The 26,781-nt window shown below is 36.1% G+C and overlaps 1 protein-coding gene across 1 annotated transcript in view; it reads right to left on the bottom strand.

Moving 5' to 3' along the window:
- Window positions 1–26,781, bottom strand: part of DNAJC13 (DnaJ heat shock protein family (Hsp40) member C13) — a 118,432-nt gene that overhangs the window by 20,463 nt on the left and 71,188 nt on the right. Inside the window, exons 33-48 of the mRNA XM_009239322.4 lie at window positions 26,116–26,317; window positions 24,464–24,579; window positions 23,545–23,623; window positions 22,038–22,173; window positions 19,447–19,631; window positions 18,955–19,029; window positions 17,848–17,967; window positions 16,266–16,445; window positions 15,365–15,532; window positions 13,337–13,450; window positions 11,296–11,412; window positions 7,217–7,394; window positions 5,372–5,463; window positions 3,795–3,894; window positions 1,970–2,044; window positions 1,655–1,767 (exon numbers count right to left, since the gene is read on the bottom strand). Coding sequence (XP_009237597.3) covers window positions 1,655–1,767; window positions 1,970–2,044; window positions 3,795–3,894; window positions 5,372–5,463; window positions 7,217–7,394; window positions 11,296–11,412; window positions 13,337–13,450; window positions 15,365–15,532; window positions 16,266–16,445; window positions 17,848–17,967; window positions 18,955–19,029; window positions 19,447–19,631; window positions 22,038–22,173; window positions 23,545–23,623; window positions 24,464–24,579; window positions 26,116–26,317 — 2,050 coding nt within the window. The remainder of the gene's footprint in view (window positions 1–1,654; window positions 1,768–1,969; window positions 2,045–3,794; window positions 3,895–5,371; window positions 5,464–7,216; window positions 7,395–11,295; window positions 11,413–13,336; window positions 13,451–15,364; window positions 15,533–16,265; window positions 16,446–17,847; window positions 17,968–18,954; window positions 19,030–19,446; window positions 19,632–22,037; window positions 22,174–23,544; window positions 23,624–24,463; window positions 24,580–26,115; window positions 26,318–26,781) is intronic.

Below are 26,781 nucleotides of genomic sequence, written 5' to 3'. Positions count from 1 at the left end.
ACTTGAGCTCAGGAGTTTGAGACTAGCCTGGGCAACATGGCCAAACCTTTCCACCTCTACAAAAAAATACAAAAATTAGCCAGGTGTGGTGGTGTGTGCCTGTAGTGCCAGCTACTTGGGAGGCTGAGATGGGAGGAAGGCTTGAGTCTGGGAGACAGAGGTTGCAGTGAGCTGAGATTGCACCACTGCACTTTCAGCCGGGCAACAGAGCCAGATCTTGTCTCAAAAACAAAAAAATTTACTGACCCCTGTTCTAGAATCTCTTGCAATTAAGGTGTTGATACTTGTGTTTTTTCTATACAGAAAGTTTAAGCGTAAACACAGTCAGCTTGATAAAATCTGTCCCTCACATATTTCAAAGGTCAGAAATATAACCAAAGAGCTCAGTCAATTCCAGTACATACTTAAGCGTCTAAAACACTATTGAAAAAATAACTAATATTAGATATTACAGTTATGTGCTACCTAGCTCTAGCTTTAAGGAAATTCAATATTAACTATTTTATAGACCCTCCTGTAGGCTTCCAAATGTAATCTTGCTTGTCTCATCAACCCTGCTGAAGACTATTAACTTATTACTAAAGTAAAACTGTTTCAGGTCCTATGACAGATTCTCAATACCTAGACTGAGAGACTGAACAAGAAAACAACTGAATCCAATTTGTTTTATTAATGTAAAAAGTGTTTAATTAGCCTTGGACTTTTTTTTCAAACTGAACTTTACACGGAGGCACAATGTGTACAAAGGAAGCCACCCTGGCTTTAGATAGAAGCAGGGGACCTTAGCCTCCTCCTTACCCAAAGTGCCTTTGTGGACTTGCTTGAATAATGATCCCTAAATATCAGTCCTAACAGGCTTCAGAAGAATCACTTTGGAAGCATGTTAAGAATGGAGACTCCTGGGCCTCACCCTAGATCTACTGAATCAAACTCTGAAAGTAGGACTCCTGAGCCTTTATTTCATGTTCTCCCTATGACTAAGGTGCTGCTTTGTGGGCAGGCACAGAGGATTCTTCAGTGAGTACTACTTGTGAAACTGACTTAGTAACAAAATAAAGGGACATTGATACCACTTGCACCTGAATGAAATTCTATTCAGAACTATTGTTTTAACAGGTATCCTGCTCTCCAAACCAGACCATGGATCCAGAGATCATCCGGTTATCTCTAGATTTGGAATAAAAGATCTCCCTGCAGAGTTCGAAGCCAGAAGTGTTGTTACACTCATGTCCCTATATGAATTCACTGCTGAGAGTGGCATGTTCTTAATAATTCAGGTGTGGAATGTAAAAGACACAAACCACCTCTCCTTCACTAGTTATTTCCACAGGCCAATCCTTGTAGTGTGAAACTCTAACCTATCTTCTGTCATAGTCTTGATATACTTTTAGTTCTCTCTTCGAAGGAGATGAACAGTTTATCATCATAATCCAAACATTCTCTAAAGACTTTTCAATTCCAGTACAGCCTGCCCTGACTCTAGTTTTCTCAAACAGTAATATATAGGAACAATTCCTGGAATGTCAATTTTCTTTCACAACACATCACATCATTTCCTTATCCTCACCATCTCAGATTTCAGTAAACTTCTTGAAATCAGTATCAAAGTAACAATGCTTTAATAATTAATTTCAAGAACTTATTTTTTGCCTACCTTTGGACCTATTAGTTTATCTGCTGTCATTTTGGCAAAAAGTTCTGCTGTTTGGGCTCGAACCTGTGGATGTGTTGAATTGCAGAACATATCCAGTAAATAGATCAAAGCACCTATGAAGGAAAAAGAGAATTAGTGCTTATAAAGAATTTGACTTTTCTAATCAGAATTCATTTTCAACCATATTTCAACTCAATGTAGTTTTTAAAAACTGTAAACATTTCAAAGCATTCTAGTTTATCAGACTGTAAAATGCAGCTCAAAATAAGCTTCATTATATTGCACGACTAGCTAAGAAAGCACTCTATACATTACCCTTTGCCATTGCTTCTTTGATTATTTTTGTACTTGATGTCAAAGCATAAAGAGTTTCCAGAACAAGCTGACGACCTGCAGAGTAAAAGACGTTTCAAGGAATGCATCATCAGGTTAGCTTATATTTACTTGGCACCAGCTCTGTGCCAGGCACTTAACTAGATGTTCTACACAGGATGTCATATTTAATCTTCATAATAACCAGTGAGACAGGTATTTTCATGGCCATGTTATGAGTGAGGAAGCCGATGCCCAGTTTAACCGGCCCAAGGTCTCACAGCTAATTAAGTGGTATAGTTGAGTTTTGTATGTAGGTCTGACTCCAAAGTCCATATTCATAACCACTATAAAACCCTGTCTTCCTACCTCATTGTGCACTGCACACCCAAAAATCTTCTAATTTCCTGGCACCCAGAGGACACTCTAATCAGGCATCTAAGATTTTTACCTGGTGCTACTGTCTTGAGGGAAAAAGTAGGAAGTAGCAGTTTTAAGACCGGGTTCCATTCTAAGACATAATTGCATCCTTCTGGACAAAGCCTGTGTGCCCCTCACCCAGTCACTACCATATTATATGCAAGTATAGGTTACTGGACTTAACTCTTCTAGAGTCAAATGGGAATGACAGGTTGCCAAAGGAATAAAGTGTTGGCAAATAAGGTAGAGGCTGCAAAGTATTAGGCTGAGATGAAAACAACAAGAACAGTAACAATGTACCTTAGCAAACAGTGTAAGATAATTTAGTCTGAAATCTGAATGATACAGAGTAGGCTAAAATATCTGGATGCCAGCTATTTTCCCTGTAAGATTAAAATATTGACTGGACTATATAAGTATAAAGTTATACTTTTAAAAATTATGAGTTCCATAACATCCTTTACTTTCACCAACCAGTTTAGTTTTACATTGTTTGAAGTCTCACAAAGCTACTGAAAACCAAGAAAAAAGAAAAACCAACTAAGGTTGCAGGTATGATAAAAACAATCTGCAAATGACTTTACAAAGCTGCCATCTTAAAGACCTGTTTCAAGCATATCATGTATTGAAAAAAAAATTTCCATGGAAATTCAACTCAGTTTACCAAACATAAACACCAAACATAAGGAAGCCACTGGCATATAAGATGAACGACACGGTTCCTTCTTTTAAGGAGGTGGACAGACATGAATTCAAGATTAACATGACTTCAAAGGGATTGGCAAAGCCAACTAAGCAATGTATTCTGGTTATTGGTGAGTTTGAAATTATATTGTAATTGCCTACAAACTCAATATTCCTGCCTTTGAAAAGCAATCTCAGGGTTGGTTTTAGCACAACTATAAACTATTAGACTAGGTAACTGTATAGATTAGGGCAGGCTGTGTTCAGGAAATAAGGTTGATATATTTTTTAAACCTCCTTGGTATTTTATCTTATTAATATCAAATCAGCAAAAGACAAAGTACACAGATTTGAACACTAAGCTGAATACAAGGCCATCTGTATCTTAAGCATGTTTTCTATCATCCAAGATTACTTATGTTTAGTAAACCATGAAATATTAGTTAATTCTCAATTACCCACGTGTAGATCTCAACAAACTGAAAATCCCAGGTTATTTTCCATTGGTTTTGGACCTCTCTCACCCCCAACTTTCAACTTTTGACATGGGAAATGCAAGACAGTAACCTATGTAAAACATTATTAGGAAGACAAATCTAGTGTAAAGAACACTTTAAAACTAAACACAGATGACACTTGTTTGAGGTTTTGTATCAACTATGCAACAACTCCCTTCCATGGGCTAATCTTGCTGTGGTTTCCAAAATTCCATCTGTATACATACTTGATGGCAACGAATGTAGAAGAGCCAATAAACTGGACAAAACCATTGATTCAGCAATATTGTTGACACAGTCTTGGTTAGATGTCACTATATTCACAACCTGAAAATTAATCAACAGGATAGTAAAAGTTTCAGAAATAATTTTGAACCTAAATCAAATTAAGTCATATAGACTGTACAAGTGAGACAAATGTTTGGGGGATAAAACATTTAGTTTTTAGATATGAGTTTAATTTTAAAAGATTGCCTTTATTCATCTCTTTGGAAATAATACCTTGAGGTTTCTGAGAAGCCTTCAATCCTATACCCATACATGCTCCAGAACTAAGGTATATACTATAGTGTTTTCCAATTACAGAGTTTGGGTAGGGGCTGGTGATTAGGAAAATAATGATTCTCATTACTGGGACTTTCTTTTACTTTCAGAGGAAAAAAGTAAATGTCTTCAGTACCCAGCACAACAGATTGGGGTTATTCTTCTATTATAAAGAAATAGGTATGTTTTTCTTTCAGAAAGGATGACCACTCAAATCTTTTAGAGTATACATCTAAACATCATTGGTCAGCGTCTCGGTGCAACATATCCTAGATTTAATGACGTTTATTTAAAAAGTTACAACATGCTTGAAGGAATTAAGTAGGAAAACATGTTTTTCAATTGAAATAACTTGCCTGTTAAGCTTTTTGACCAACTAAAAGTTTTTTATTCTATTAAAAATCTGTTTTAAGCCAAAATGTTATCTAAGAACATGTTACACAAATTATTCATAAACCATCTATATACCTGTTACTGCAGGGTTGCATTTGGTGTTCTTTGCAATAAACTGTGTGTGTTACAAAGAGCAAGATCTCAGAAATAATCCTAGGAAGTCTGGGTTGCCTGGGCAAAGAACTACTTGTGACTAGGGACTTCTTGCTTCTCTCAGAAGAAAAGGCTACATCTAAACAGTATCCTATGGGTCCAGTGGCTTCAATATCCTGAACAAGGGGACTCCAACTTCTCTTGGACTCTCAAGACCCATGGGTTCTGGCAGTTGGCTTTTTTAGGCAACTCCTATAACAGCAGCACACCCAGGTGTCTGTCTGTAACCCTCACAGAAAAGGTAGCTTTTGTACTAGATTTGTAAGAAGGGAGTTTCAACTGCAGGGGAGGGACAAGGATCACTCCTCTGGAATGCAAACCCACAGTATGTAGCCAACAGATATGGCCTCAGTATGTCTCTCCATGGGAACTCAGCAATCAGAAACCCTCTATCGTCTTCCTGCTGATGTGTGGCTTCTAAGCTTCCCCAGTAAAGCCCATTCCTTAACCCATACCTGACGCCATACAACACTATCCCAAGCCCTAACACATAACAGAAAGAGAACCACTTTGAACGACATTGTGCAATTGTGCAATATTCACTTTTCAAATTGAGCATGTTAATTCAAATTTCAAAAAATATTGATGTGTCTTAATAGGCAAAACGATGAAACAAAAAAGCACACTTCAACTTCAGACAATGACTGATCAAGACTCAAATTACACGTGGTAAGTGGTAGGAAAGGTAACACGCTTTAGTACAAAACATTTTTACCTCTAAAGCCAACTGCTGCACTTGACCAGCTCCATGAACTCGGAGAAGAGAAAATATCAACTTAAAGTGCCCAATGCATTCACTCTCAGAACCTAGAGAATAAGAATAAAATGGTTTATTTCCAAGAGATGTTTGAAATTATTTAACTTCAGAAAACCGATATACACTGTTGTTTACTGTCAATTTTAAGTCTCTGATAACCGGTTCTAAATATCTGTGACATGAAGTAAGTGGAGGACCTCTAAGGAGCAATAAGTCTTTAAAAGGCAAAATGTAAGGTGTTAGAGCTTTATAGGTTTACTTTGTTTTCATTCCCATGCCTACCCCTAACCCTCAGGCTAAGACCTTTATCAAATAAACAATCCAAATATAGCTCAAAAACCTAAAGTGTAAGGTAGCAATTTCACTCTTTACCTCTAGACCTTAGGGTTACCCCCCTCAACCTAATTATATTCTGGGAGACTCTGTCATGATTTGGCTTTTAAATAAGACCAGGTTAGAACTCTGCCACTTAACTATAATACAAACAAACTGGTATGAATATACAAAGCACTCCTTGTGAAAATACATAAAATGAAATGGTATTTCCATTCCTACCCACCTCAAATCCTAATCCCATATATTTACTCCCGTTTTGTTCAGCATATTTTTCCTCTTCTATATGGTAGTAAAACATAGAGTGTAACTTTTTATCTTTTGAGGATTCTTAAGATAACTCAGTAAGACTCCTTCAACTTAAAGAGTCTGAGAATATTCTATAAATATGTTGCTTTTAAATTCATTTTCAAACCACTTCTTGATAGGGAATAACTGTCAAATACATCAATGACACACAAACCATACTTCTAAATTACAAGAGAGCGTTAATTCTAATAAACTTGATAGATATTATCAGAAGGATTTCTGCGCAGGCCTTTCTTCAACTTTTTACAAGTTCCAAATCAAGTCTGCTCTGCTACAATTTCTTTGTACCTAATATTCCACTAGTAATATTCTACACTTTGACAACTTCAAATAGAAGACAAGTTTTCTTCAGATTTTATAACACTGTCTTTAATAACATCCCAATGTACATCTTGTAAATGCATAATTTTCCCAATATTTAATTACTGTTATTTTATTTAAATAACTTTTTGGCAATAACCCAAAAGTCAGAATTTTAATAGTACTTTAATACATACTAAGAAGAGTAAAAATGTACTTGAAAGGTAATGTTCAATGTTATTTAAAAAGATCAAGTAATTTAAATTGAATTTGCATTATTTTAGGTTTATATCTTGTATTTATTATCTAAATTAGAGTTGAGAGAAGCTGTTACATTTTCACTCATCCATCTCCCTGGAGTCAGGCTAGAGTAATGTTTTTGGAAATGTCCTCTTAAAGATGATTAAGAGTAGGAACTCTCACATCTTTATTTCAATTTTTACACACCAAAAACTTCAGGCAATTTTTCAAAAATATCAGTGCCCACATGCACATGGCACTAGTTAGGGACCAGAAAGGAGGCAAAAATTAGATCACTTCTTATTAAATAAATCTAATTCAAGCACTTATACTTGATATGTTAACTTAAGACATCAATGTGAAATTTTATACTATCAAACTATTCTGCCTTTTCAACCCATTTAGACACATGTTCTCATTTTCTAAACATAGTGCCTTGACCTCTCTCCCCAGCTTAACTTTTATTGTAAAAATATTACAGGGTCAATTCCCTGTAATGTTATATTAATACATTATAACCAAGTATAATTCTCCCTGAGTTTCCCTGATAAAATTGATTATTGGAATTTTTAGGGCTCCTGTATTATATGGGTCTTATTGATCAAAGGTGTAGTCACATACCTGGATTATATTTTATGACATTTCTCAGAGCCTCCAAAGCCATTTCTACTCTTGGTAAGCGATCTCCGTGTTGCTCTGACTCCACTTTTGCAGCATGTGTGATGGCCATGAATGTGTGCAAGTACTGGGCCTGGGAGCCTATATAATCCAAGAGACTTGCAGCAAATGCTTTTGGAACCTAGTCAATGCAGACAAGTATTTAAAAAACATGGGTGCCCTAAGAAATAACTCCATAGCAAAAGAAAGAACTTTAAGCTATGAAAGTGAATAAAGCATGATTAAATTATGCATACATATGAATACACCTATGCATTACAGCGGGGATGTAGACGGCAGGAAACATTATAAAGTACTTCTCAACTTCCAGAGATCTGACATACTCCCATTAGTATCTTAGTGTAACAATTCTGAGATTAGAATACCTCCTCCCTTTATCAATTGAAGTAACAGATAGTATGATATAGAACTTCTAAAATTTGGTTATATTTTTATAATTAAAAGTCATGTAAAATTTAGAACATAAATTCAAAGGACAATTTTCAAAGGGACGTCACAAGTCACTTAACTCATTCTGCTTAATAGCTATTTACATATATATTACTCTGTGATAAGTGATACACATTATGGCTTAGTACATTTTTCTTCTAAGAGTAAACTCTAAAACAAAGCCTCACTTCTTTCCTTTTTACAAACAAATCAACCACCAAATCCTCTTTGCCACCTCCTACAAGCCAGGTGCAGTGGCTTGAACCTGTAATCCCAGTTACTTGGGAGGCTGAGACAGGAGGACTACTTGAGGCCAGGAGTTTGAGACCAGCCTAGGCAAGATAGTGAGACCCCTGTCTTTAAATAGAAAAAACAAAAAATGAGAGCAAAAACTTCCTATATGATACCCAAGCACTCAGAAGAAGCTCCTCAGCTGCTTCTGGAAGTGATTAGGAATCATCACAAAAGATGATCTGATGTGACTCTAAAAAAATCTTTATTTTCAACCTATATTTTCTCCTAATATTGGCCAGAGGAAGCCTCGTGTCTGGTGATATCCCTTGTGATGAAATGAGCATGTAACTGGCCTTGTACATCCATGAAGGACTAGTGAGTCCATGAAGGACTAGTGAGTTTTGTGATGATTAGGAATCATCACAAAAGATGATCTGATGTGACTCTAAAAAAATCTTTATTTTCAACCTATATTTTCTCCTAATATTGGCCAGAGGAAGCCTCGTGTCTGGTGATATCCCTTGTGATGAAATGAGCATGTAACTGGCCTAGTGAGTTAAAGGCATATAAACATGGCCAGTGGGATAGCAGTAGGCATAAAATATAAGAAAAAGCTGGGCAAGGAACAACTTCTTATGAATAAACTCCACAAAATTCGATTCTTCAACAATCAAGATAAAGAGGCTCATTAGCTGTCAGTGGTCACCCCATCACAAGCATTTGGTATTATTTCAGTGTAGAGGCACACCTCAGAGATAGTGTGGGTTCAGTTCCGGATCACCAAAATAAAGCAAATTTTTTGGCTTCTCAGTGCATATAAAAGTTATTTTTATATTATACTGTGGTCTATTAAGTGTACAATAGTATCATGTCTAAAAAAAACTACGTGCGTACCTTAACTAAAAAAATGCTAACAATCATCTGAGCCTTCAGCAAGTCAATCTTTTTGCTGGTGGGAATGTCACCTTGATGTTGATAGCTGCTGACTAATCAGGGTGGTGGTTGCTGAAGGTTGGGGTGGCTTCCCAAAGTAAAACAAAGAGGTCTGCTCTATCAGCTGACTCTTCCTTTCATGAAAGATTTCTTTGTAGCATGTCATCTGTTTGATAACATTTTATCCACAGGAGAACTTCTTTCAAAATTGAAGTCAATCTTCCCAAACCCTGCTGCTGCTTTATCAACTCAGTTTATGTAATATACTAAATCTTTTGTCATTTTAACAATGTTCACAGCATCTTCACAAGATTTCATCTCAAGAACCACTTTCTTTGCTTATCCAGAAGAAGCAACCCCTTTTTCTCTTCAAGTTTTATAATGAGATTGCAGCAATTGAGTCACATATTCAGGATCTACTTCTAATTCTAGTTCTCTTGCTAGTTCCAGCCCATCTGCAGTGACTTCCTCCACTGGAATCTTGAACTTCTCAAAGTCATCCATGAGAGCCGGAAACAATTTCTTCCAAGCTCCTGCTAATGTTGATATTTTTACCTCCTCCCATGAATCACAAATGCTCTTATGCATCTAGAAAGGTGAATCCTTTCCAGAAGGTTTTCAATTTGCTTTGCCCACATCCATTAGAGGAATCACAATCTATGGCAGCTATAGCTGTATGAAATGTATGTCTTAAATAACAAGATGTAAAAGTTGAAATTACTCCTTGATCCATGGGCTGCAAAATGGATGTTGTATTAGCAGGCATGAAAACATTAATCTCCTTGTACATCTCCATCAGAGCTCTTGGGTGACCAGGTGCATTGTCAATGAGCAGTAGTATTTTGAAAGCTCTTTTTTTCCTGAGCAGTAGGTCTCCACAGTGGGCTTAAAATATTTGGTAAAACATGCCATAAACAGATGTGTTATCATACAGGCTTTATTTTTCCATTTATAGAGCACAGGCAGGGCAGATTTAGCATAATTTTTTAAAAATAATTTCAACTTTTGTTTTAGATTCAGGGGTACATGTACAGGCTTGTTACCTGGAATACTGAAGTTTGGGGTATGACTGTCACCCAGGTACTGAGTACAGTACCCAATAGTTTTTCAACCTTGACCACCCCCTCTTCCCTCTAGTAGTCTCCAGTGTCTATTATAGCCACTTTTATGTCCATAAGTACCCACTCTTTAGCCTCTACCTATAAGTGAGAACAGATTTATCATTCTTAAAGTTCCTAGGATTTTCAGAAGGGTAAATGAGCACTGGCTTCAACTTAAAAGTCAGCAGCTGCATTAGCCTCTACCAAGACAGTCAACTTGTCCTTCGAAGCTTTGAAGCCAGACATTGATTGCTCCTCTCTAGCTAAATCCTAGATGGCATGCTCTCCCAATAGAAGGCATTAGAAACTTGTTTAGTGTAGTGACCTTCAATTATCTTAGTTAAGTTTCCGGGTAATTTGCTGCAGCTTCTCCATCAGCACTTGCTGCTTCACCTTGCACTTTTATGTTACGGAGACAGCTTTTTTCCTTAAATCTCAGAAGCCAACCCCCCTAGCTTCAAACTTTTCTTCTGCAGCTTCCTTACCCTCTATCTCAGCCTTCACAGAATAGAAGAGAGTTACGGCCTTGCTCTCAATTAGCCTTTGTCTTATGGGAATGTTGTGGCTGGTCTGATCTTCTATCCAAATCATTAAAACTTTCCATATATCAGCAATAAGGAAGTTTCAATTTCTTATCATTCATGTATTCATTGGAGGAGTACTTTTAATTTCCTTCAAGAACTTTTCCTTTGCATTCACAACTTGGCTGTGTGGCACAAGAGGCACAGCTTTCGGCCTGTTTAACCTTCTGACAAGCCTTCCTCATCAAGCTTAGTCATTTCTAGCTTTTAATTTAAAGTGAGAGACCTGTGACTCTTCCTTTCACTTGAACACCTAGAGGCCGTTGTAGGGTTATTAACTGGCCTAATTCCAATATTGTTGACTCAGGGAACAGGGAGGCCAGAGGAGAGGGAGACTGGGGAATGACTGGTTGGTGGAACAATCAGAACACATACACTGATTGATGAAGTTCATTATTGATGAACTTCGTGATCTTACGTAAACAATTAGCAAGAGCAACATCACTGATCACAGATCACCATAATAGATGTGATAATGAAAAAGTGTGAAATATTGAGAGAATTACCAAAATGTGACACAGAGACATGAAGTGAACACATGCTATTGGAAAAATGGAAAAATGGTGCCAACAGGCTTGCTTGGCAAGGGTTGCCACAAACCTTTGATTTGTTTAAAAAAAAAAAAGCAGCACAGTAAAGAAAGTGCAATAAAATGAAGTGTGCCTCTATAAAGTGTGAATAAACTAGTAACTTTCAGTAACAAATGATCAAAGGTATCAGGTAAAATTAAAAGCAGAGAGCTTACCTCCAGCTGGAAAGTAGGAACTTCATTATACACCCTAACAAAAATCTCCCCTACAATAAGTTCTTTGGCATGATCACTGTAGACAAATTCTGATCCATAAGTTTTGTCACAATCACCCTTTTTAAAAGATGAAAAAATAGACTGTTAGATGTAAATCTATCCATGTTCAGTTTAATAACTTAACAGATAAAAAACTTGAGAGATCTATGCATTTTCTAGAGAAAAAATGTGGTGTGATACATGTTATAGCACTTAAAATGACTTTGGAATAGGCATCCAATTACATTATAATTTTTTATTCCAAATATTACTATTATTAACTCATTTTAAAATTTCAAAGGATCAGAGGTCAGCTAACAAAGGTCTTAGAGCCAGAGTTTATAAAGCAAGTATGACGCTTTATTCTTCTCAATCAACTCAGCAGACATCAGACCTAGTAAGATGTAGGATGACAGAGCTGAGAAATTAGCATATTTGGACTGGGTTTTAAAAAGTAATACACTAGGCCGGGCACGGTGGCTCATGCCTGTAATCCCATCACTTAGGGAGGCCGAGGCGGGTGGATCATGAGGTCAAGAGATCGAGACCATCCTGGCCAACATGGTGAAACCCTGTTTCTACTAAAAATACAAAAAGTGGCTGGGCGTGGTGATACATGCCTGTAGTCCCAGCTACTTGGGAGGCTGAGGCAGGAGAATCACTTGAACCCGGGAGGCAGAGGCTGCAGTGGGCCGAGATCATGCCACTGCATTCCAGCCTGGCGACAGAGTGAGACTGTCTCAATAAAAAAAAAAAAGTAATACACTGAACAAAAGTGCTGAAAAATAAGAGGAATGGGAGAAAAACAGTCCCAATGAAGATTAAGAGTGAAACCAAAAGGAATTTAGATTGGACTAAAATAACATGTAAAAGTATACAATAAATTATAAAATGCTAAACAAAGAGAAGATGTTATTATGTCTATTCTGGTAAAAGATAATGCACAGAAGGCCGGGCGCAGTGATGTTATATATGTCTATTCTGGTAAAAGATAATGTACAGAAGGCTGGGCGCATTTAAAAATATCTATAAAAATCAGACAAGTACTCAAGTGTTTAAGGGAGCTAGCCTCAACTGCCTGATGGTAACAAAGTTCTGTAATCCCAGAACTTTGGGAGTCTGAGGCGGGCGGATCACCTGAGGTCAGGAGTTCGAGACCAGCCTGATCAACATGGAGAAACCCCATCTCTACTAAAAATACAAAATTAGCCAAGCATGGTGGCGCATGCCTGTAATCCCAGCTACTCGGGAGGCTGAGGCAGGAGAATCACTTGAACCCGGGAGGCAGAGGTTGTGATGAGCAGAGATCGCGCCATTGCACTACGGCCTGAGCCAACAAGAGCAAAATTCCGTCTCAAAAAAAAAAAAGAAAGATAATGTACAGACATGTGAGACCTGTTCTCCCTAGCTCTGCAATTCTCAAAAATTTTATCTATAAAGAGTTCTAGGTGACTAACATGGAATGAGCTCAAAAACACTAAATAACTGAGATGTTACAGTAATAGTTACTCTAATTTCCAAAGCCACACACATAATTATCTTCAAAATCATCAAGACTCAACCATCTGGTGTATGGATTATCCAGGTCTTCTCCTTACTGCCCATCCTACTGCCTTTTGTTTATTTTTCACGGCTTAGTAATAGTTTCTCCACTAAAACGTGGCAGGGTAGAAAAAATGTTCAGTCTTGACACTGGAAAGCAACTTTCACTTACTAGGGAAAAGAGGCTGAAGTGAACAACTAAAATAAGGTTTCTGGGTTCAAAAACTGGTTAAAATAGAAGACAGCTGTATATAAGTGGTAACAACAATAAAAATTCCTAATGTATTACTACATACAACACAATGCTCTTCTTAAATGGGCCAAATATTAGGTGGCAGAAAGCCATACAGACTGACACTAAAGTGAGAAATAGTGGATTTCTGTTCTAATCAATACTGCCGTATTTCCAGAGATTCCATCAGAATAAATTACCCAAGACATTTATAAAACAATAACATACTTTTTTAATCATGTTTTCTTGTTGGGATTCAAGAAATTCAAGTAATTCTGCTCTTGTAGAATTGTTCCATATCAAATACGGACTTTCTGTGTTGCTGTTAAGCATCTTCAAAATCTAGGAGACAATATTACTGTTTTATAACATTTAGTGAAAAAAATTATTGACATTATCACTTATTAAAAATGTCTATTATAGGCCAAACACTATAATAGTTGCCTATAGTATAATGGACCTCAATAATAAGTATCTCAGTAATTCTAACAAGTTTACTGATATGATCCATTTTACAGCTCAGAAAAACTAAGGCTGCAAATCATTAAATTATTTGTCCCAGATCTTAGAACTGGTTAACTGGTGAAACTGGGATTTGAAATTGAGTCTGACTTCAACATCTCAAAATCTGCTGTGCCATGGTGAAATTCAGTATTTTTAAAGTACTTAATAAACACACTGTGACTATAAGCTTGAAAAGAATCACAACATAATACCTTTACGTACATGTATTTGAAAACAAAACCTGTCTTTAAGAAGCATACCTGTATGAAGGAAAATAAAATTTATGGGGAGAAAGTCAGATTTTCTTGACCATACCCTGATATTGAAGGCTGTGTAGTTGTTCTGCAGGCATAGATTATGACTGCTTAGGCATCTGGTGTGCTTTCCTATAGTTGAGCTCTCCTCAATTTTAAATGTAAACACAGATATTTCACAATTCCTTAAATGTCTGAATAAAAATCTTTTATTTTTACAGAGGTCTACTGCTAATAGGAAAACAGAGGAGTATGACCTCATCTTATACAGACATGCAAGCCTTGTTTTCAAAAGGCTAACTTCTAGTTAAGCATTTTATTAAATCCAGATGGAGCTCATGCCAACATTTAATTTTGAAATGCTATAAAAATTTTTTAGTGGGGGTGGCTATAGAGGTTAATCCCAAACTTGTTGGCATTTCTGGAGAGAATGCTTTCAGTCAGCCAAATGTATCACATTGGTGAGCGAAAAGTCCAGGAAAATAACTAACATCAAGAGTGGTCCCTGGTCGTCTAGTGTTTTAGGAAAAATAGTGAAAACAAAAACAAAATAAAAAACAAAAAACAAAAAACAGTGGCATCTAGAGCTCCTGCCTTTCATACATGGGAACTGAAAAGCATGGCAAGCACTGAAAACTGGACTCAATCACATTGGATTAAAAACAAGCTGTTTAAAAGTTGTAAAAATACTTTGGAAACCTCAGGATTTTTTCACTTACAAAAGTAACAGTTCATCATTAGCGAAAACAAAAGAAAAACTGCCTATAATTATGCCATTCAGGAATAATTACAGTTAACATATTGGTACAAATCTATCAATCCATTTATTTTGTTATACCAAAAATAGGATCTAGTGTCTTCATTTATATTAATGTCTTTCAGTACTCTTTTTTTTTTTTACAATTAAAGGATAATAGTAACCTGTTTAACTGATTTCTATAGTTTATCTAATTCTTTAATGCTATATTCTTAGATTATTTCTCAATAACCCTTGCAAAAGAAGTTAAAGAGGTTGGGAGATCTATCAGGTCATACTGATTTTTGCAATGCATCTATGTATGCACATAGATACATATACATGTATATGTGTATGCATGTATTTACTTTCAGGATTTTAACCCTGTGTCTGAATAAGCTATGGCTTACAATAAATAGCTTGCAATAGACTCTGGGTCTCCTGTCTCCCAGTAGTCTGCCATTGTGAAACACCATTCTAACTTCACTCTCTTGTCCTGTCCCTTTGTGACTCAAGGTTGGTAAGAATTATGATGGGCTCCACAGCTGAGAAAACAAAGTTAATTTGCCCTTGCAAAAACTGGACTTGCATAACTGACATCATTAGCATCAATCCATTATAAGGTGAATTTCTTGCCTGAGAGAACAAACATGTGAATGTTCTTAATTTTTAGGTTTCCTAGATCAATATTATTGTATTACTTTACTGCTTAAAGGATCTTGCACTATTGATTAAAACCCAGGCTACCTGTGAAGCACATACCTCAGTCACACTAGCCACAGCAAGTTTTCTAGCAACATAGGGTGTCAGCATGCCAGCTAAGCTTTTCCTTATGGTTGGATTTTCTGGAGTTGCTTGTTCTTCAGCCAAATACCCTCCAAGGCGACTCAGAGCATGGACACTCAGTTTGGCAAGGCTGTTGGCTACCTCCTGTTACAAAAAAAATTAAGTTGTTAAAGTAGATCTGTTATCTTACATAGGTAATACTATAATTTTACAGAATCACACTATATGGAACATATTTAAGGAGTAAAAAGCCAACCAAACAAAAGGGTACAAGAGTACCTAACATTGAGGTAAACATCAGAAAGTTTATGTGTTGGGGTTTGTTTTTTATTTATAAGGACCATGAGAATCTATGTACTAACTTATACCCAATGCAGTATATCTCACAGACAACTGGAAGAAGCACATTTGGTGGTAATGTGGGGAGTAGGGGATAGGTAGGCAGCCCTGCCTGCTAGAAGCACACATTTACAATATGAGCAATAAATGAGAGCACATAGAAGAGACAGAAAAATATCTATAAAAATCAGACAAGTACTCAAGTGTTTAGGGGAGCTAGCCTCAACTGCCTGATGGTAACATTATATCGTCCTGTGTTACACAACCATAATTTTGCAATCATAAAGTTGACTCTGAGTAATTAACAAAGTATTAAATTATGTCCAGTATATGCTATTGCAAATTCCCTTGCCTTGAATCCTTTAAGCATAAGCAATTACAACTAAAAGTTTTGGGTCTTAAAAAGCAAAAAACCTAATTTTTCTGAAAAACAATTTATCTCTGGGGACTCTGGATAGCTGCAGCTTTGCTTTGCATTAGTTTAACACCAACCTATGGTTTGGGTTCAAATTCAATATTAAAGCAATGTTAAAGTTACCTGCTGGTTTGTTTCTTCACTTTTCTGAATGCCACTCTCTTCTAGTGTGTAGTCATAATTAAACAGAAAACCAAGGAGATACCACAAAATTCCAGCCTGAAATAGGTGTGTCTGTAGCCAGAAATCCACAGCAAAAGAACTGACACATTCTACCCCAAGAGCAGCTACGCGGGGAATACTCTGAGAGAAAGAGAATTAGTTGTTAAAGAGTTTAAAAAAAAAAAAAAAAAAGCTCCCAAGAGGAACTGTTTATGCATGTATGTCAAGTCAACCACGTTATTTTGTAAAATGTTTACCTCTTCTTATATTTTCAATTCCAATTTAAATCTGAATCCTATATCCTTTAAAGCCTAAAATTAAAAGCGACCTCATGACGAGATACCAGAATTACTACCTTTAAGGCTAGTGTCAGAAGACTCGGGAATAGTTTCTGGTTTCACTTCTTGTATTTTTAATTTTTAAAAATAGCGACATGGCATCAATAGCAACTTACATGCTAGTGATCTTAAATATAACAATATATTTTGTGCAGTTGTTAAAGATTTATTTCTGTCAGTTTCTATTCTGCAATCAAATACTTCTAAGGACATCAAGTAGATATAGTAGAGGAGATATTTTCATTAATTCCCTCACTTCTTGATACTTTAGTACCAGATCAGCATCTCAATCCTGTTTTATTCAAGACAATTCTCACTCTGCCCAGTTATCTAAGACATCTCTCTCCCCCTCCCAGTCATCTATCACATCTACCCACAGTCAACCTTCCTCAGCAGGTCTGGATTGGGAGGAAATAGTAAGTTCTCAGATCTCTAAAGCCTTTCCCACCAAGCAGTGCCTGAACTCTCTAGTTTTCAGGTTTTACATGGCCCTATTTTTTTTCTTTCTTTCTTTTTTTTTTTTTTTTGAGACAGAGTCTCACTCTCTTGCCCAGGCTGGAGTGTAGTGGCACAGGCTACCTCTGAAGCACATACCTCAGTCACACTAGCCACAGCAAGTTTTCACACTAGCCACAGCAACATAGGGTGTCAGCATGCCAGCTAAACTTTTCCTTATGGTTGAATTTTCTGGAGTTGCTTGTTCTTCAGCCAAATACTCAGTCTCCCGAATACCTGGGATTACAGGCGCATGCCATCATACCCAGCTAATTTTTGTATTTTTTTGTAGACAGGGTTTTGCAGTGTTGGGCAGGCTGGTCTGGAACTCCTGACCTCAAGTGATCTGCCAATCTCGGCCTGCCAAAGTGCTAGGATTACAGACATGAGCCACCACACCGGGCTGGCCTTTTGCTTTTAATAGACTTATTTATTGCAGGCTTCTCTTTTCTCCCTGCCACTCATTCTAATGTTCAGATGGAACCCACTTCCCTTTAGATGTATCACTTTAGTCTTATTCTTTGTAGGCCAGCCTAGAAGCAAAGCCTCCATTTACAGCAAGGCTTCTGTGAAAAATGCTTTTAGAAATCCAAATAATTTTACTTACAAATAACTTTGGGAAAACAATGTGCTTATAAATTAGGAACTGGCTAGTTGACAAAAAGACACTTTGCTGTCTGTATCTAGAAAGCATTAAAGATTAACTCTACCTTGCCAAAATATAGTACCCGACAGAGATCCTTGATGATGCTAGGCATTTCCGTGATCTTCTCTCGGCATTCCTCAAACTGAGCAGCCACACTATAGCATTTACTTATGTATCCACACACCTGCAGACAACACAACAGAGCAAAAAAACCAGTAGAGTCACATAGGCATTCCTTATTTAACACATTAGAAATCAAACCAGCAGAGATTTGTGAATAATACTTAATGGTATATACAATATTCCAAAATTAAACAGAACGTCTTTACTAGATCACTAGTCTTTCTCATTAAGATTTCCTATAAATGCTCGGGTAGTTGGCAAACCACAGCTACTACAACCCATGGGCCAAACTGACCATGGTCTTTGTACTGCCAAAGAGCTAAGAATGGTTTTTAGATTTTTAAAGGGCTGTAAAAAAGTCACAAAAGAAAATGTAACAGAGACTGTATGAAGCCTGAAAGACTCATATATTTACTCCCTGGACCTTTATTTTAAAAGTTTGCTGGCCTCTGGATTAAGGTATTTTTGTATAGTTTATTAACATAGCAGAATATCACAATTCTATTTACACAACGGACTTCAAAATAGAGGATGGAACTCAACAGCCAGTACTCGTTTTATATTCTGAATTTTGCTGGCATAAGCAAAAGGCCAAATAGAAAGACACGCTCTACAAAGCTCTTAATGACTCCTGATGAATTTCCTATCTTATAACCTTAAATGTTAAGCCAATTAAAATACTAGAGATAGGAGAGTGAGGGATGGAAGATACGTGAAACAAGAATGGCATTAAGCTGGGTAATGGAAACATACGGGTTCAATAAACTATTCTCTAAGAAAGAAAACATAAGCCAACAGATCACAAGTGCTTTAGTGCAGTGTTTCTTAAAGTGTGATACACAGACCAGCAGCATCAATGACACTTGGAAACTTGTTATAAAAACATACTCTCAGGCCGCCACCCCAGACCCACTGCATCAGAAACTTTGGGTGGGGTGGAGCTCACCAACCTACAGTTTAATGAGCCCTCCAGTTGATTCTCAGATATGTTAAAGTCTGAACCATTGATCTAGTGCAATTTTCTTGGAACCACAGGTTTTAGCCTCACCTGTACTGACATGTCACTTGGTTTACTAGAACGAGTCAAGACAGCCACACAGCGACTAAATGCCTCTTGTAACACCTGCAGAGGAAGAAGTCAGCTATTAACTCTCCATTTTGACTTCAAGTCTGAAAGGCCTTTTCTAGCAATAATAAAATATAAATAACCCTTTAATGTTAAATATTTGATACATAAATGTTTGATCAACATTTGTTAAATAAATAGTAAACAAAGGACCCTTAAAAATTTCTTTTTAAGCATTTCTAATAAGCTACTTTGTAAACAATATTACCATTATCAGTTTTGAACCCAATGCTTTCCAACTCACATTATGAAATAAAGCTCCACTTCCACCTTTAATTTGGTATGAGAATATGGAAAATATTGTGTTATCTGCTGAAATAAAGAATCTGCATTTGTACTTGCTAAATTCTTCACTGCCAAGAGTCATATAATGTGTGTAAACTGGCTTAAAAAGCACAAAGGTCACTCTATTACCTCTAGTCCATTCTCTCTTCTGAGCTCTTCAGCATTGAGGGCTGAACAGTTGACAGTATGGAAAGCTAGCTCTGTAGCCGCAGGCAACAATGGTGATTCTTTTGAGAAAAGGAGGTCATCTGAAGTTTCCATTGTTATAGTACGAATAAGCATGGGGTATCCTGCATATTTATAAGGCTGTAAATCTGAAATAACCAATGGTTAGTGTGAGAAAAACAAAACAAAATTGATTATGTTGTGGTTTCAATTTTGATACCATGTTCAATTATGTTGCCTTAAAAAAATAAAAATGGGGCCGGGCATGGTGGCTCACGCCTGTAATCCCAGCACTTTGGGAGGCCGAGGTGGGTGGATCACAAGGTCAGGAGATTGAGACTATCCTGGCTAACACAGTGAAACCCTTTCTCTACTAAAAATACAAAAAAGTTAGCCGGGTGTGGTGGCGGGCACCTGTAGTCCCAGCTACTCGGGAGGCTGAGGCAGGAGAAAGGCATGAACCCGGGAGGTGGAGCTTGCAGTGAGTGGAGATCGCACCACTGCACTCCAGCCTGGGCGACAGGGCGAGCCTCCGTCTCAAAAAAAATAAAAATAAAATAAATAAATAAATAAATAAAGATAAAATATTTTATCTTAACATCTTTAAATGCCTCCTAATTCCAGTTGATAAAAAAGAAATTAAACCTACTATAAAATCCCTTGGATCCTTCCTTTCTAGTAAACTTGGCTGATTTTTCTAAAATGTTTCCACTAGAAAAATAACAGTTTCTGGTAAATTAACTGCACTTGGTGTATAGTTTTGATCCTTTGCAGAATACCTACTTTCTATGCTGATCTTTGTAACTTTTCACCTCATCATAGACTGCGAGGTATAGCAAATGCACCAGAAATTCTATTAATATCAATTATATGCACATCTTTATAAAGAAAAAACACTGAGAAGACATTTACATGACAGTGAATATTTTATATTAAGTTTTCTGGATAACAAGTGCCCTTTTCTATTTTACCAGTTATCTTAAAGTTTTACCAGTATTTTCTTAAATTTGAAAATACTGAATACAATTTCTTACTAGAAGTACAAAACAAAGTTAACTTTTAAACTACATTTAGTTAATTCCATGTTTTAATAACCAAATTTAAAAGTGAAAGCTAGTAAACCTACATGCCTAATTACTCTGTTCTTTCCATCTTCTTTTTTCAATCTAACCTATTAGGCAAAGAGATGCAAATTAATTGGCTGTGACTTTAAAAGTATCTCCATAATTCCAATTGAAATCAGCATAAATCTTTTTTACTTTTGAGGCTGACCAATAATCTGCCTTAAAACTCATTTCTAAACTGGCTTTTAAAAAAAGGTCCCTTGGAACAGGTCCTAATTTTCCTTTAAAAAAAAAAAAGTGACACATACATGGTAAGAAAGAACAGAGAATAAGTCCTGTCAGATCAGGACCTCCACCTCAGAGCTTCTTGGGTATAAACCCACCTTGGGAAAAGTTAAAGATGACCTTGATACCAGAGAAACCAGTATGGGCCATAACTGTATCTTGTGGCTAATAATTTAGTTATCAGCATTAAAAGACAACCAAGGGTTTTGAAAAAGGTTTCCAAACTCATTCTGATTAGTAAATGCCATATAACTAAAATGTATTATAAATGTATTCTGTTAAACTCATGTAAAAGTAAATCAACTAATCACTGCTCTCTTTAATAATCCAACTGCTAGATCCTCAGGCTGTCCCCTCCAATACTTAAACTGCAACCCCCATCTCTTGTCTTTAGTTACCCAACACTCTCCATGCTTATCTCAAATCCCCAAAGTCCTCTTCCTTCTCTCCCAACATACCATAACAAATGGCTCTCCCACTTTGTGCTGTAAGTCAAGTTCAGTTCCCAAGCCAATGGGCATCTGCCATATTGAACCTAACCCCTCATCCCCAACAAAGGGGGACGTTTTGAATATACTCCTGGCTTTCTGACTGCTACTGTTAGGGCTACTGCAAATGGCCCCACAAACACTGAATAATCCTGTAATCTGAAATTATACCTATTTCATCTATACCAGTGTTCTTCAAACTGTCCCACAGGACTAGAGGGTCCTGAGAGCTACAACAGGAAATAGAATGTATGAGAAGTGTATCATCATTCAAAAAGTTTCTACCGCTTTTAAAAAATCTGAATGCTCTTGGTGTTTTTAAACTTCAGAGGCTTTTAAAGTTATGATAGGCTTTCATACGCAATTTAAGAAAACATGAAATGATCTTTAAATTCCAGATTCCATTCTATGTCTCATTTAACACGTTTGCTGCTAAATGGCTAAACACAAAAACTAACCAAGTAACTCCACAGAGCAAAGATGTCAGAAATGCAAAATACTGAAAAACATAGGTATGAAGGGAAAGATATAAAACAAATATTTGGGCCTTTCTTTAGAAAACTACATTTTCCTTTATTTAAACCATAATTCCAAGAGTCTTTTGCAAAAATAATTCTAAATCTATTAAATATGCTGTAGAAACAGGTAATATGGTATAGGGTTAGCTGTGATAAGGTTAGCTGGAGGATAAATTAAAATCTGAGAACAGACATCTTACCTTCTTTATGACGGTTGAAGAGGATGCTCTGTGTTTTTAGAATTAAAATTATATTCTCTGGATCTGGTCCATCCACTATTTTTGCTGATTTGGTACATAAAAATTCATATGCTTTATTTACTTTTTCAAACATGTCCTGTATGTAACGGAAGATAATTTAATGTTAATTTGGAATGTCGCAAAATTCAACTTAAACAAGACATATGGTTTGCATTTTATCAGTAACTTTAGCTATTATTTTATTATTTATATTAAGGAATTAATTCCAACTGTAATCTAGCTGGTATACTGTTAAGGTGAAATTTTTTTTCAAATAGTTGTCTAATGATCTCAATACCATTTACTGAAAAATTCTTCAAATAAGAATATTAAATATATCCTTAAATACACCATGTTAAACTCATACATACTAGAGTTTGCGTCTATATAACAAAAATTATGAGCTACTGTTTATTAAGCACTGTGCTAAATGCCATAATCTCATTTAATCCTCAAACAGCCATGTAAAGTGTATACCAATATCATCCTCATTTTTTACATGAGGATGCTGCAACTTAGAGATAGTAACTTGGTTAAGGACACAAAATCAATTGGTGGCAGAGCTAAGAGGTACAGCCAGGTCGGCCTCCTAACTCCATGCTCTTAAACTGTTACACTGTATGTTCGGTTGATCTATATGTAGATTCTTGTGTCAGTATCATATTGTTTTACTATTGTAGCTTTATGAAGTGTTTTAATATCTGATAAGTCTAGCAATTTAAAAGATTTCAAAATTTCTTCCTTTCTTATTTTTTCTCCTAGATGAATTTGAATTAATATCAGGTTCTCAAAAAACCCCCTAGGGTTTTTATTAAAAATACCTTAAACATATAAAGTCAAATCTTTTCAATGTCACGTCTTCTCATTCAGGAATACTGTCTCTGTTCTGTTTCCAGTGAAAACAGAAATCAGTGGAAATTATTCCAAGTTTCTAGCAATAGACTATCAGTCCTGGTTTTGTTGGTTCTTATGTGATTTCATCTTTTATGAAACATCATTGGATGAGGTGGCATCAGGGAATGACGATTTAAAATCTGAACCAAATTTTCTGTTTCTTCAGTTACAGTGATATGAAATTGGATGTCATTGGAAAAAATTACATAAATTGCCCAAAGCAATCTGAATAGCAATGGTATCACCTACAACCTACAAATGAATAAAGCTCCCCTGAATTCCTAATTTTCAATTATTCTTATGATTGCCCATTAGAGTTAATTCTCAAACAGACATGGATAAGGAGACACAATAAAACCTGTAAGTTACTAGTCATAAAGGCCACTCGTCTGGTAAACTGAGGGAGCATCATCCATGCAGAAACTATGGGCATGTGACTGGAAGTTTATTAAACATACACTAAATATATACTAATGAGGCAGATACTGGCACAGAAGGTAATATACTTTTCTCCTACTACATAATAATAAAGCAAGAGGAAGCCCAATGCCTGAATTCCAACAGCAGTACATACCCTCCCTTCTGGATTCTTATCAGGGTGGTACTTTTGTGCAAGTCTGAAGTAAGCTTTCCTAATCTTGCTCTCATCATGCCTGTTAAACAGAAAAATTGTTTTATGAGTATAGTAAGGCACAAGAAAAGATAATTTACAAAACCATCTAAAATGATGTGTTAAGAATCTTACTAATATCAAGAATTGTATATGATTATATATTAGGCTTCAAATTAAACCCAGGAAGAATTAAGCTTTTTTTTTTTTTTTTTTTTAACATGTTAACTTTACGGGTGAAAGATAAAACCTAAAAGTTCCCTATGCATTCACTTTAAATTATAAAATTATATTTGAGTTGGAAGAACTACAAAACATATTTTTAAAAATCCACTACCTTGTCAAAATGTCCAAAATGCCAATTTCAAATTCTATAATTCTAAGTTATTATATCAGTCTTGCCAAAATATACAGTTTTAGTCTATACTTAAGTTTTCAAACCATTTTTCCATAACATAGTCTACTATAAAACTTCACTGATAAACAAGATAAATCTGCATTCTTTCATAATCTGTCATTTGGTGTCCTAGGCATATTGCTATCAAATCTCTTCCACATGCATAACACAAATTACAAAAGGAAGGGGAAAAATGAATATGTGAACGGCTACCATGTGTCGGATATGGTGCCAGATACTCTGCATATATTTTTCCAATTAATAGAGAAATGAATGTACCAGCAAGAAGAAGAGGATACAATTTGGCTAATAAGTTTGCAATAAATGAAAGTCACACAGATATAGTTCCATATGTTTATTCTCAAAGTGTATTTATCAAAGTATAGGCAAAAGATTTTAAAATGACTGATTTAAATATAACTTAGTCTTTGATACTGATACTTTAAGGTGGGACAGACATTTGCTATTGTACTGAAAACAACTCACGGTCCCTGTCCTTGAGGCAGATTAAGCACTTCATAAGCATCATCTATTGACATCATAGGTGGCTTCTTTTCTACTTCTTTCTTCCAGGCATCAAGGGTATCTTTTAGAAGCTTAACCTTAAAGACAAAAGATTAAAATTTATATCAAAGTAAAACTATTTCAGAGTATAATTTTTTAGTTATAGAATTATTGTGCTGTTATTTATTTAAATGGATACTTTTAGCTGTCCAATTAACAGCTTTCTGAAATACAAATAACCAAAATCACCTAAGCACTGCTGTATAGTTGGGCAGAGCAAGGTATCTGTTACAAGGCAATATTCCTCTACTGAAAAAATTTTTTAAATCCTCTGCCAATTTGTGTTATATATTAGGCTTCAAATTAAACCCAGGAAGAATTAAGATTTATTTATTTTTTTTTCACATGTTATCTTTACGGGTGAAAGATAAAACCTAAAAGTTTTAATTTTTAAAGTGTCCAGAAACCATGAAAGATGTCAAAATTAGATGATACACTGTAGTAAGAAAGCAAGCAGTATATTGTGGTGTGCTTCTCAAGGTGATCTAACATAATTATGGGTATGCTAGCATTCAAACAAATGTAAAGGATAGAGAACACAAGGGAATCTGGTTAGCAAATGGGAAAAAAAGCTCTAATATTTATTGCCTGCCTATGTGCCAAGGAGCTAGGTACTTTACAGACTATCGAATTTAATTTTTGTCTAAAATTTCATCAATAAATAAAAACACTGAGATTCTAAGAGCTAGCTGCATGTTTCCCAGTTTAGTGGTAGAGCTGGATTAAAACCCAGGTCTGACTAAAAAGCCTGTATCTAGTATCACATGTTGAATCCTGAATAAGTACCAGAGTCTACCTGCCTTTTTTTGGTCACTGCATTGTAAAGAGGCAGTGACTTGCAGTACAAATGGCAATTATTCTGAAACCTTTTAGATGGTAATAATGGTATAAGTTCCACCACAGTAACAGAACAACATGGGCACAGGTGCCCACAGATACACAAAGACTCAGGTTAGGGGGGTCCCAAGGGCACTCTGGACAAGCCAACAGTGTATACTGTTTTACAATTGAGCAGGTCGCACTCATTGCCTCTTATGCGTGCCAGGAATTATGCTTATGCGAATTCTTAATAATCTTCATAAACACCACCAGATAGCTGCTATTATTACCAGTATTTTTGAGATGAGAACTGAAGTTTAGACAAATCAAGCAATGTACTGAATATTAAATAGAGTTATTAAATATTAATGGCCCAGCTGAAACTCAATCCCAGACTGGCTGACTCTAACATCTGTGAGCTTAATCAACCTGCTATAAAGACAAGCTTCCACCAAGCTATTATAGTATATAATACTATATACATATAATTATGTTATCTGCATGAAGTTTGTTTTATCTTTGCCACAAAAGATCAAGATTGCAATATTCTTAATATTCCCTTAAAAAAATTATCTTTCAGTGTGAGATCTACCCAAATATAATGAACTATACTCAGAGTCGCACAGTGCTTAGCGCTTAAGAAGGAATACTTAAGAAAGCTATTATCCATCTTACTGCAGGAGGACAAAATACCCAGAAGTGTTTAGAGGCTATTTTTATGGCTTAAGGTGGCACAAATTAAACTGCTGACTTACCGGGTCTTTAATTGGCCAATCTGGAAACCGGAGTGTATCACACAGTTGTTTGAGGTAATAAATATTACAAAATAGTTCATTTTCTAGTTGTGGATAGTTGATTACAGGAATGGGACAATACTGATAAAGTGCTCTTGTGTTACTCTGAAGACGAGGTGTGAAATCAGCGAGATGGGCAGCAATCTTCTCTATCATGAGGCGCCTACAATCACAAAAACCTCCATTCAAGCTTTATGAAGGTATTATTTTAAAGAGAAGGTTGACATACGTAATCATGCAAGATAGTTACATGAATCATCTATAGAATAACTCAATTATTATCCTAAAATGAGAGCTTTTAAATATGGTACTTTGGGCATTTTATTGTATAAACATGGAAAAAAACTTATCTATGATACGTATCTGTAAAGAAGATCATAGAGAAAAGGGCTGATACTCCCAGTCCTTCCTATTAAAAAATCAGCCACTAGAAGGGCAAATGGTAAAGCATCTGAATGCATGAGGGTGTAGCTAGGAAACTCAAACTTCCTATTATCCAAAGAAGCTCACTAGATGGTATTTATTTTAATTAACTTACTGTAGTCTAGGATCTGGCCTCAGCTAAGCAGAAACTTATCAGCACATAGAACAATCCGTCTTTTAGATGGGGCCTTATATTAGCCAATC

This window comes from Pongo abelii, chromosome 2, assembly GCF_028885655.2.
Source record: "Pongo abelii isolate AG06213 chromosome 2, NHGRI_mPonAbe1-v2.0_pri, whole genome shotgun sequence".
Lineage (NCBI taxonomy): Eukaryota > Metazoa > Chordata > Mammalia > Primates > Hominidae > Pongo > Pongo abelii.
The sequence above is the reverse complement of the archived record's forward strand: the minus strand, read 5'-3'. Positions and strand labels throughout refer to the sequence as shown.